This window comes from Macaca nemestrina, chromosome 3 (assembly GCF_043159975.1).
Source record: "Macaca nemestrina isolate mMacNem1 chromosome 3, mMacNem.hap1, whole genome shotgun sequence".
NCBI classification, from domain to species: domain Eukaryota; kingdom Metazoa; phylum Chordata; class Mammalia; order Primates; family Cercopithecidae; genus Macaca; species Macaca nemestrina.
The window spans coordinates 182,194,729-182,207,087 of NC_092127.1; the positions used below are offsets into that span (position 1 = coordinate 182,194,729).

General features: G+C 39.2%; 1 protein-coding gene and 1 long non-coding RNA gene across 8 annotated transcripts in view; one reads left to right on the forward strand and one right to left on the reverse strand.

Annotated features, from left to right (window-relative positions):
- The window catches only part of LOC105487915 (C1q and TNF related 7), a 107,000-nt gene that overhangs the window by 7,227 nt on the left and 87,414 nt on the right, over nt 1–12,359 (reverse strand). For 2 of the 3 annotated variants that reach the window (XM_011751586.3, XM_011751587.3), the window contains exon 2: nt 1,094–1,339. In XM_011751586.3, the coding sequence (XP_011749888.2) occupies nt 1,094–1,339 (246 nt within the window). Of the gene's footprint in view, nt 1–1,093; nt 1,340–9,264; nt 9,361–12,359 lie in introns of those variants that run through there. The other variant, XM_011751588.3, reaches the window with a different exon arrangement.
- LOC105487914 (uncharacterized) overlaps nt 9,465–12,359 on the forward strand; it is a 276,851-nt gene continuing 273,956 nt past the window's right edge. For all 5 annotated transcript variants that reach the window (XR_011621457.1, XR_011621453.1, XR_011621454.1 and 2 more), the window contains exon 1: nt 9,465–9,542. This is a non-coding gene — a long non-coding RNA (uncharacterized lncRNA). The remainder of the gene's footprint in view (nt 9,543–12,359) is intronic.

The window sequence follows — 12,359 nt, forward strand, 5'->3', positions numbered from 1 at the left end:
TTGAAAACTTACATTTTAGCTCCAAATTAAAGCTTCTTATCTGATGTTGAAGTTTTCCCTAAAGGTTCTTTATCTATTATTGCGTAATGTTCATAGATTTGATAATTGATTTGCCAAATATTATCCACATGGCAAATTCACAAATGAATTATTATCCAATAATCTGAATATATATTACGATTTTGTTTTACAGAACTCAGTAAATCAAGAGTGGTGATTGGAGATACATAGAATTTTTTCCTTCCTATCTTTTGTCCCAACTTTTATGCTCAGCAACTTGTCTTGAAAGATTGATTCCAAATCCCTTCCTCTTTTAGAATTAACACAGCCTGTCTAGAATTTCAATTCTGTTTACTCTGAAGGACTGAAAAATCTGGCAAGCTTCCTGGACCTACTTATTTTGGGGGGAAACAAAGTAAAAATTACTGAAGGACTATTGGGCAATTATGTTGCTGTAAAGAGCTGTAAAAATCTACTTTTTAGTTGCTATGTGTCAGGTGGGAAAGTGATGAGCTAGGAAAGGTAGGCTTTACAGTGCTATTGTCACTTCATCTGTGAAAAATAAAATTTAGAAGCCCTTTATGTATCTTTGTTCAGGATATTCATGCTGAGCAGGATGGCATCCGTGCATCTGCCTCCTGGTTTTTGCCTCTGCTTAGTCTGTCCATTTCCCCTTCTGTCCATCTGTCTGTCCATCCATGTGCTTGCACATCCAGCCATTGCCTGCTGGCTGCAATAGCCCAGTACTTCTGGGCATCAGATGTTTGAGTCCAGCTCTGGCAGCTACTGGTAGTGCATGTCCACTCCGGTCCATTCTCAGTAATTCATTTAATCATGCTGTGGCTCAATTTTCTCATCTATAAGGTGGGATAGTGTTCAGCTGAAAGAGTTGACATTACAGTGAAATAAGAATGCAGGTACAGAGTTTAGGGAAGCATCTGAAGCCTAGTAAGGGCTCAGTAAATTGTTATGATTAATGAAAGTAGAGAAGGGGTTTCAGGAGCAATTCCCATTAGAAAAAGTAACAAAGAAAGGGGAACAGTTTTAAGGTGGGGGTGAAGGAGGGTGTTTTATGCAACCTCTCATTCATTACCTGCAGTTCCCTTTTCACCTTTCTCTCCTTTCCTGCCGTCTCTACCATCTCTTCCTGGAAGGCCGATGCGACCATGGGGACCAGGGGAACCATTTGCTCCAGGGGGCCCTGGAGGTCCAGGCAAGCCAGGAATGCTGCAGATATACCTGGGGGAGTAGTTCTCTCCTTTCAACTGATTACCCCGGGGTTGTCCACTGGCACAAATGGCAAAACTTGTGACATAGAGCAAGACAAACATCTTTGGCTCTGGAAGAGAAACATATGGACATAAATGAACTTTCTGTATGGGGAGGGGGGTGGTTTGGCATGATTAAATCAGTGTGAACTGATGTGCATTTGCAACAATTCACTCCAGTGTTCGTCTTTCCACACATGTAAAACCCCGTTTACCTTCATAATTCCATTGAAAATTATTAACACATAATTGATATAGAATCCTCAGTGCCCTACACAGGAGTCGGTGCAGATGAAGAATTGGTTAAACACATTTCAAAAGAAATCACTGCATTTATTCTTCGGAAATCAATGATGGACTTAAAAATGGCATTTTCTTTTCGGAAAAGTAGTGCATTTTTTAAAGAATAAAATTTAGATCTGGAAATGAAACAGATAAACATCACCATTATTTTTACCACCTTGAGATTTGCATTTTAGTGTATATATCCTTCCAGTCTCTTTTGTCTATACTGTGGAGAAAGTGATACCATGCCGTTTCTACTTCTTTAACTTCTTTCACTTGACAGTGTATCACGAACGCCTTCTCATGTCAAAATTATGTGTAACATTAAAAAATAATTGCTTTTGTCTCTACTATCTTTTATGTACAGAACCCCCATTATAGATATTTAGGTTGTTTCCAAAGTTCTCCCAATATAAACATCATGCTAGATATCATTCTAGCTAATCTTTGCATGCACCCATGATTGTTTTCTTAGAATTTAAGGACTATTGAAAGCTGGAGAAAAGAGGAGGCATTTTCAGGAAAACCATGTTTTTCACTTGGTAATCATGTGCAATGCCAATTAGTGTTAATTGGAGTACTGTGCATGTCCTGAGGGGGGTCTCAAACTTTAATTTAAAATCTGCAAGATGTAATGCCGTGGTGTCCCATTAAGCTGTTAGCATTGGGGCTCAATTAAAGAGCTGTGTGAAATTAAGCCGCGCATGGCTCACATGCCCCAAGTGAAGCAGGCAGCAGGTCTCTTCAATTCTGATCTAATAGGACTTGGGCCCCAACCCTACTCCCCGACAAAGCCTAGAAGCTGAGAACGATGGGCCATTTATTAGTAGGCACTTTGGCATATAGGCTGAAGGTGAGATGGAGAGTGGTATAGATTGGGGATACCTGATTTTTTAGGCTAAATGCTCCTTAGGATTAACAGTGTTTTAAAGGGAAGAATATATACAGGTGGTTCTGGGGTCATGTAAATGAGTTGTGTTTGGATGATTGGACCTGTGCTTTAACAAGAAATCTATATAGTGCTTGACCTGGTGGATACTCTCCCAAAGGAAATAACCACAAAATGTGGGGAAAGCAATCAGATGAAATTTCTTTTGTTTTTTGACAGCCATGTAAGAAAATTGACCAGGCACACATCACCATTTTTGTGGTACCCAGGGGGAAATTGCAACATCTTGGAATTAGACCCAGAAATTTGCCAGAGCATAGGAATGACAAACTAAGAAAAACACAGTGTGCACATGTGATTTTGAAGTAAGCCTGATTCCTAGAAATCTTATTAGTGAAAAACCAAAGCAACTGATCCGAATTCAGGCTCTGTAACTTTGACTAAATCTCAGTGTTACTAGTTAAAAAAAAAGCAAGGAGAACATTTTTGCCATGCCCTGTGTGGTAGACTTGTCATACAGCACAAATCCAAAATTATTGATTCTATTGCTCATCTGGGATTAAGGCACTTTCTGACAAGCCCAGTGCATTCAATACAGGCCTTCCAAAGGAGCTGCAGATAAAAAAAAATATATATATATATATATGGAAAGAACATTCTGTTCACACCCTCTGCCATGGTCAGAACAATAGAACAAGATGCATCGATTAAATTAGCAGTTCCCTCTCCCTTGCGAAAGGCTGATTAGAGGAGGCTTTCAGAAGGAATGAGAAAGTGGCCCTGTCTGGGGCTTCATTTTTAAAATGTGGGGGAAGCAAGGCTAATCTCAGGAGCTCTAAAGCGCTTCCTCAGGGGGCCACCTTTCTGGAACTTGCCAAGCTCTTTGGGGCCTGGAATCACAGTGGGCTACCTGCCGAGGAGGCCTCCTGGAGATGCAGGCTGTCCTGTGATTACTGGTGATACGTGTTCTCGCATATTTGTCTGCTACTTGTGTCTTGAAATTTAGAATCATTTCCCATAGAATTGTTGCAATTTGACAGGAAGAGACGATGGGCTAGAGTAAGCCCAATCTTAAGTTCTTGTCTTGTTACCATTTAAAATGGACATTTAATTTTTCAAATTGCTGTTGGTGCCTAATCACTTAAGTTATTACTTTATTCTGTTTTCTTTAAAGAATTTTAATATATATCCTGGGAGGGAACATGTTCAAGTACATCACGTTTTTGCTGTGGTGATACATGATGCAGGCCTGGAGCATGCAGGGCCCATTATGCTGTAGTGATGGAGCAGGACAGCAATAATATCACCTCCCTTCCCAGAAAAATAAATGCACTCCCCTCCCCAGAAAAAAAAAGCTGGGTATGGTGGCTCACATCTGTAATCCCAGTATTTTGGGAGGCTGAGGTGGAAGGATTACTTGAGCTCGGGAATTTGAGAGGAGCCTGGGCCACATAGCAAGACCCCATCTCTACCAAAAAAATAAAGGTTTATGGAAGATAGTCATAATGAGGCTTTTAACTAGACATGGGGTGCAAGGGTATAGGCTGAGGCCAGAGTTGCTTTCAGGAAGGACCTGAAAGCATCTGCAGAGAAGTTGATTTGGACAGTGACTTCTCAGACACGGTGATGCAGGTGTGAAAGCACAACTATGCAAATAGTCATAGGAACAGTCTGTGAAGAAGAGTGTGGTAAGGGTCTAGTTGATGGTGGACAAAGGAAGCAGAAATTTTAAAGATGTGATTGGAAAAAAGGATATTCAGTATTGCCAATAGCCAGGCAAAAAGTCACTCAAAGAAGGAATACATTAAAACAATGGAAACAGATTTATTCATTGAATAAATGGATCGCTTTCATGACAAATGCACTACAATACTACTGCCTGTACAGGAGTCTAAATGCTTCAAGCATTCCCAATTAAAACTTTTAAAAAGGCACTCAAAGTGATTATTACATAAAAATCCTTATCAGAATTGAGGAACAGACTGGGCGTGGTTGCTTACGCCTGTAATCCCAGCGCTTTGGGTGACCGAGGTGGGAGGATCACTCGAAGTCAAGAGTTCAAGATCAGCCTGGCCAATATGGTGAAACCTGTCTCTACTAAAAATACAAAAAGTAGCCCTGCATGGTGGTGTGCACTTGTAATTTCAGCTCCTCGAGAGGCTGAAGCAGGAGAATCACTTGAACTCTGGAGGTGGAAGTTGCAGTGAGCCGAGATTGTGCTGCTGCACTTCAGCCTGAGCAACAGAGCCAGACCCTGTCTCAAAAAACAAAGATAATTGAGGAACAATGTGTTGTGGTGCCTGATGCATGCTAGTGGCACGATGGTGACTGGTCAGTCAAATATTGGGATTCAGTTGATGCAAGGGGTGTGGATTATAATGGAAAAATCACAGTGGCATCATGCTGTTTGGTTCTTCATTGCACTTAAGGGCCCAAAGCTTCATGTTACATGGTGCGATGGTCTACAAGGCCCTCCTTATTTCCCTGACTTCATCTTCATCTTCTATTCTCCTCACTTTGTCACCTCCAGTCACACTGGATTCCTTGGTGCTCCTCAAAGACACCAGTTATGCCCCGCCTTAGGGTCTCACGTGTCTCTTCACATTGTCTAAATCCCCCTTCACCAAGATGTCCATATAGCTTACTTCTTCATCTCCCTCTTCACGTTTTTACTTAAATGTTATCTTGTCATTAAGTTCAACCCTTATCACTGCAATCTGCCTTCTTCTGCCCATGACCTTCCTTTTATTTGCTCTACATTTTTCTATTCTCCATTGTACTTTTCACCTCTAACTCAGTAGCTAATTCCTATCTTTATTTTATATCTACATTTTCCCTGATAGAATGTAAGCTACATGAGGGCAGGGATCTTTGTTGAAATCATGGATGCGTCCAACCACCTACAGCAGGGCTTAACCCAAAAAACATGGCTGGAGAAAGAGGATAATTTTGTGGGGAGGTTTGAGCTTTGTGGGGGAAAAAAACTGGTGAGAAATTATGAAATATGAGAACATTACACAAGAAAGAGGGAAATGGGGTTTGAAGAAATCTCCCTGGAGTCTGTGTGTCCTTTTTGCAGTGTTTGAGAAATACAAATAAAAAACTTGAGTTGTTTTAACGTGACATAGTCTAGGGTGTTTAAAAATATTTTAATATTAATTTTTCTTGTATAGGGAATTCAAAAGAAAAAAGAGTATGCAATGAAAAGTCAATTTCTTCTCCTCCCTTTGAGTCTTCTGGATACCCAGGTTCCCTCCCTAAAGGTGATCACCTTTGCCAGTTTCTTGTGTGTCCTCCTTCCCCATGTTGGCATCCCATATGCAATGTTCTGTGCATTGCCTTTTCACTTAGTTTCCATATGAGTATTTATAGCTTCTGTATTGACACCTGTATGTGTAGAGCTGTCTTGTCCTTTTTAATTTAATGGCTAAAAATCCATCATATAGATGTGTTTGTAATATTTAACCAGTTTCCTACTGATGGGTATTTGGACTATTTTCTTTCTTTTGCTATTATAAGCAATGGTGCAATGAATCTATCTATCTATCTATCTATCTATCTATCTATCTATCTATCTATCTATCTATCTACAAATGGCTTATGACATGAGCAGCAAATAATTTCCCCCAGTTTGTCCTTTGTCTTTCCTCATGTATTTTAAAATATTTTTACCATGAAACTATTTTTTGAGATTCAATTTATTGTGTTTAGAAGGCCTTCACCACTTTAAGGTCCTGAAAAGAATCCTTGTGCTTTTCTTTCAATTTTTGTTTCATTTTTTTCACATTTAAAAATTTGTTCCATCAGAATTTTTCTGATAAAAAGTGTGAGGTAGGGATATAACTTTATATTTTCAACTCCTTGTATTGAATAATCCACTCTTTACCCACTCCCCCACTGCCTTGCAGTGAACTTGGTTATTTTGACTGGGAATAAACCATGTGGGTCACAATTTCATAAACATTATAATAATTTTTAACAGCTTTATAAAGATATAATTTGCACACCATAAAATTTACCAAAGTGTACAACTCAATGTACATCACAATCCAATTAAAGACTATTTTAAAACTCCAAAAAGAAACCTGTACCCCTTAGCTGTCACTCCACATACAACATGCTTTAAAACATTTAATTGAATTCATGAGTAGCTGGGACTACAGATGTGTGCCACCACACCTGGCTAACTTTTGTATTTTTTGGAGAGATGAGGTTTCGCCAAGTTACCCAGGCTGGTCTTGAACTCCTAAACTCAAGCGATCTGCCCACCTCAGTCTCCCAAAATGCTGGGGTTTCAAGAGTGAGCTGCCGTGCCCAGCCTGGAAATACTGTTAATCTTGAACACGTCTGTCCTGGATGCTAATTATAAATAATCCTCAGTCCTATTTTTCTGTAGGGATTACAAAGCAACAGGTTTTTGTTTTTAAAACACATTTAAAAAATTTAATTTGTGTTACTTTAGATTCGTGAGCCTCCATGTTAATGTGTTTATATTTGAGGCAGAAATGTTGTATATAGTATTTTGTGAATTTATTTAATCATGGAACCCTTTGTTCTTGCTAAACTAGCCACGGAAAATACTTGGAGAAATACTGATTAACTCAGTACAAAGACTGAACTCCCGGAAAACATGTTCATAGACTGAGATCCCTTTGTAAATAGCATATTATTTTTTCCCCAGTGTAAGTAGACTCCACGTATATTTTTTTCTTGTAAAAATAAAATATGTTGGTGGTGGGAATGTAAAATGGTGCAGCGCCTGTGGAAAACAATATAATGACTCCTCAAAAAAATTAAAGAGAATTACCATATGATATAGCAATTCCACTTTGGGGCATATGTCCAAAAGAAGTAAAATCAGGGACTCAAATATTTGCACATGCATGTTCATAGCAGCAGGGACTCAAACCAATATTTGCACAGCCATGTCTGCAATGTTATTCACCATAGCCAAAAGGTGGAAGCAACACAAGTGTCCATGGAAAGGTGAATGAGTAAACAAAACCTGGTCTACACATACAATGGAATCTCCTTCAGCCTTAAAAAGAAAGGAGATGGCCGGGCGCGGTGGCTCAAGCCTGTAATCCCAGCACTTTGGGAGGCCGAGACGGGCGGATCACGAGGTCAGGAGATCGAGACCATCCTGGCTAACACAGTGAAACCCCGTCTCTACTAAAAATACAAGAAAATTAGCCAGGCGAGGTAGCGGGCGCCTGTAGTCCCAGCTACTCGGGAGGCTGAGGCAGGAGAATGGCGTGAACCCGTGGGGGCAGAGCTTGCAGTGAGCCGAGATCGTGCCACTGCACTCCAGCCTGGGGCACAGAGCAAGACTCTGTCTCAAAAAAAAAAAAAAAAAAAAAAAAAGAAAGGAGATACCGACACATGCTACAACATGGAGGAACCCTGAAGACATTATATTATGTGAAATAAGTCAGTCACAAAAGGTCAAATATTGTGTGATTCCTCTTACACAAAGTTCCTAGAGTAGTCACATTCATTGAGACAGAAAGTAGAATACTTGTTGTTGGAAGAAGGGGAGAGGGGAATGGGAATTTATAATTTCTTGAGTACAGAGTTTCAGTTTGGGAAGATGAAGAAGTCCTGGAGAGATGGTGATGATATTGCACAACAATAAAGTATTTAATGCTGCAGAACCGTATACATAAGAATGGTTGAAGTGCTAAATTTTATGGTATGTGTATTTTACCATAAAAAAAAAAACTGAATAAAAAAATGAATTGGAATGTAGGGACAGACCAGTATTCTTATTTCTGTGCCAGGTGTTTTAAGGACATCCTTTACTTTATCCTCACACCACTTGTTATGAAGTAAGTGCTATTATCTTCACTTTACAAGTAAGAACATTGATACTTGGTGGGCTCAAGTCCACACAGGCATGAAATGGTGCAGCCAGAATTTGAACTGAGTTCTTTTGTCTTCAAACACTTGAGTTTGTCCCTACATCATGTGAGGGAAACTATAACGTATTACTTCATGACAACGGGCTGGACTTGATAATTAATTCAAGTTGAAATGTGCTTTGCCTGGAAATCATTAAGAAGAGAATAGGTAACCAGGGAAAGCCAAAATGAGACATTTCCTTGGCCTGCAGAGGTGAAGATTTCACAACAGCAGGCTCTGTGCTTCTCTTGTTGCACCGGGAGTGGCACTGTGATTGGGATAGGATGGAGACCTGAGCTGCTCATGCCTCAGTTCCTTTTATGTTGTTGTTCACCAGCTCCTTGCCTTTGGGGGCTCCAATTTTCCTCTGCAAAACTGCTTTTCCTGTTTGCCATGAATTAACCTCCTTCTCCTCCTGGCACTACTCAAGTCCCTGCAAGGCCACACAATTGCACTGTGTTATGGCTATCTATTGACTTGCTTGTTTCCTCACTAAAATGTGAACTCTAGGACAGAGACTAGTCTACAGTAGAGACTCAATGAAGAAAAAATATTCATCAATATTTATTATTTTCAACAGTTCATTATTGATAAAGTTTTGGCTGCTTTATGGCACAATGATTTAAAAAACCCTGACATTTGCAAAACATTTTTTATCCTAGAGAGCAATGCTAAGCCCATATCATCCTCCCCAAAACCATCTTGTGGTAGGTTAGATGGGGATCCAAGGTCCAGAGAAGTCCCACAACTTGTCTATGGTTAGAAAGCTAGTGTCAGTCCAGAGATCTGAAGCTAGGTCTTTAGTTTTATGGAATCTTCCTACAGAATCATCTGTTTAACAAGCTAAAAAGCTCCCATCACGAGAACAGGCCATTCCATCTACATTTGCCAAAATTCTAAAAAAAAGAGTAAACACCATACCTTGCTCTTAGATGGTGGGCTGCTGCAGGATTCTAAATCCACAAGAGACTGAGGATCTTTCATGAGAGCTCAGTGAAAAACTTGCTTTGGTACCAGACAGAATAACAGATCCAAGTTCTCAAAGATTTCCAAATAGTTGTGCTAAAAATAATTTTCTCGTTTAGTCCCAAAGAGCCAAAGGCCCTGGAAGTCATTCATCGAGTGAGGCTCAACTCGGGGACCAGTTAAAATTACAGTTTTGTTTGGGATAAACTTTAAGTGCCTGCTTTCCTTCAGTGGTAAGTTTAGAGCTTCTCCATCTCTGTGTGTTGTGGCCTCTTTTTCAGATTTGTTTACTTAATTTTTTCCCTCTTCGTTTGTTTTCCACTGAGTGAATGTTTCAGGAAAAAAAATTACTCACTGACTGGAAATTAGTTGTTAACTTAGAGAAAAAAGCCATTTTGTATTTGAGAGTTTTGGAGGTAGAGCCTTTAGATTCTGGACCTAGGATGGTGTCTTGTGGAATAATGAGCACTGTCCCTATTCTTGGTAAATATGGCAGGAAAACAGCCCCTCATTCTACGTGCTGTGAAAAGAAAGAGGGTTATGAGAATTGTACTGATTTTTTCTTTGTTCTTTGCTGAATGGATAAATGATTGGGTATTTTTAGAAAACTAATATGTCTTTGTGCCTCTAAAGAACTGATCATAACATCTCAAAAGGCAGAATGATTCTCCAAAGCATATGACTAGTCGTCTATGGTGCAATCAATTTCTTTGTTTCCCTCTGCTGTGTATTTCTTATATTTCCTTGGCAACAGCAATATATAATTTATGATGTCATTTATGGAAATTAGACAGCTGAAAAAAATCTTGTTTTTATCTTTATTTTCCTCTCATTCTTCTCAAGCAATGAGAACTCTTATTGAAAGGAATGTTTCCAGAGTTAGTGAAGTGGACGTTGACCACACACTTGACCAAGGAGACTGCTGGGCTCCCGATTCTGATCAACTTAATTTTGCCTTTGGGATCCACTCTCCACACTGGAGGAAATGGTCCTTTGAATTTGTTGGCTGTCCAAAATCTTAATGCCATCATAGTATGGTCAAAACAATATCTTGAGCATAGAAGCTAGTCATAACTTACTGCTGAATTAGAGTCAAATTTTAATCAGATAAAGTCTCTGGGTCTGTTTTCTCATTTTCAAAATAAAATGGTTGTCCTTGATCGTTTCCAGGGTTTCTCATAGTTCTTAATATTCTCGAACCAAATGATGGTGTCCATTGTCACCCATTTACAAGCTTAATTTCAGATGATACAGCCTTTTAATATGTTCATTTATTTGTTTATAAGCGATAACTTCTTAAGTGGGCTTTTTCCATTATCTCTTCTTTGGAGTAGCCCAGTCTCTGCCAGGGGGCTCAGAAGTGGGTGAATTTGTAGAGCAATAAAAGAATAGATGCATTCTTATTTTTCTGCCTTAAAGTGTTCATACAATTTGTGGATATTCATATTTTCTTTTCTGTGTCATTCATAACTTCTCTAACTTCTCTTTAATGTTGCTTACCACACAAAACAAGATTTTCTTTTTCTTTTTTCTATTATTATACTTTAAGTTCTAGGGTACATGTGCACAATGTGCAGCTTTGTTACATATGTATACATGTGCCATGTTGGTGTGCTGCACCCATTAACTCATCGTTTATATTAGGTATATCGCCTAATGCTATCCCTTCCCCCTCCTCCCACCCTACAACAGGCCCTGGTGTGTGATGTCCCCTTCCTGTGTCCAAGTGTTCTCATTGTTCAATTCCCACCTATGAGTGAGAACATGTGGTGTTTGGTTTTTTTGTCCTTGCGATAGTTTGCTGAGAATGGTGGTTTCCAGCTTCATCCATGTCCCTACAAAGGACATGAACGCATCCTTTTTTATGGCTGCATAGTATTCCATGGTGTATATGTGCCACATTTTCTTAATCCAGTCTATCATTGATGGACATTTGGGTTGGTTCCAAGTCTTTGCTATTGTAAATAGTGCTGCAATAAACATATGTGTGCATGTGTCTTTATAGCAGCATGATTTATAATCCTTTGGGTATATACCCAGTAATGGGATGGCTGGGTCAAATGGTATTTCTAGTTCTAGATCCTTGAGGAATCACCACACTGTCTTCCACAATGGTTGAACTAGTTTACAGTCCCACCAACAGTGTAAAAGTGTTCCTATTTCTCCACATCCTCTCCAGCACCTGTTGTTTCCTGACTTTTTAATGATCGCCATTTTAACTGGTGTGAGATGGTATCTCATTGTGGTTTTGATTTGCATTTCTCTGATGGCCAGTGATGATGAGCATTTTTTCATGTGTCTGTTGGCTGCATAAACGTCTTCTTTTGAGAAGTGTCTGTTCATATCCTTTGTCCACTTTTAGATGGGGTTGTTTGTTTTTTTCTTGTAAATTTGTTAGAGTTCTTTGTAGATTCTGCATATTAGCCCTTTGTCAGATGAGTAGATTGCAAAAATTTTCTCCCATTCTGTAGGTTGCCTTTTCACTCTGATGGTAGTTTCTTTTGCTGTGCAGAAGCTCTTTAGTTTAATTAGATCCCATTGCTTTTGGTGTTTTAGACATGAAGTCCTTGCCCATGCCTATGTCCTGGATGGTACTGCCTAGGTTTTCTTCTAGGATTTTTATGGTTTTAGGTCTAACATTTAAGTCTTTAATCCATCTTGAATTAATTTTTGTATAAGGTGTAAGGAAGGGATCCAGTTTCAGCTTTCTACATATGGCTAGCCGGTTTTCCCAGCACCAACACAATAAAGTTTTTTGTATCATTAAAGTATTACAGTATTTTCTCTGTTCTTCAACACAAGTTGGATTTTTTCTTTTTCTTTTTTATTATTTTTCATCTCAGATAATTTATTGTAATCTATGTCTTTCTGAACTCATTCTTTTTCCCAGAGAGAATGAACCTTCGAAAATGTCTCTGAGAGTTTTCAGAACCTCAGATGTTGATAAAGCTTGTCAGTGTCTATTTCACTCAGTTATTTTCACACTTATTTTAGAAGCAGTGGTGAAGTGATGGGTAGAAAAATATGCTGAAGGAAGTATTTACTCAGAA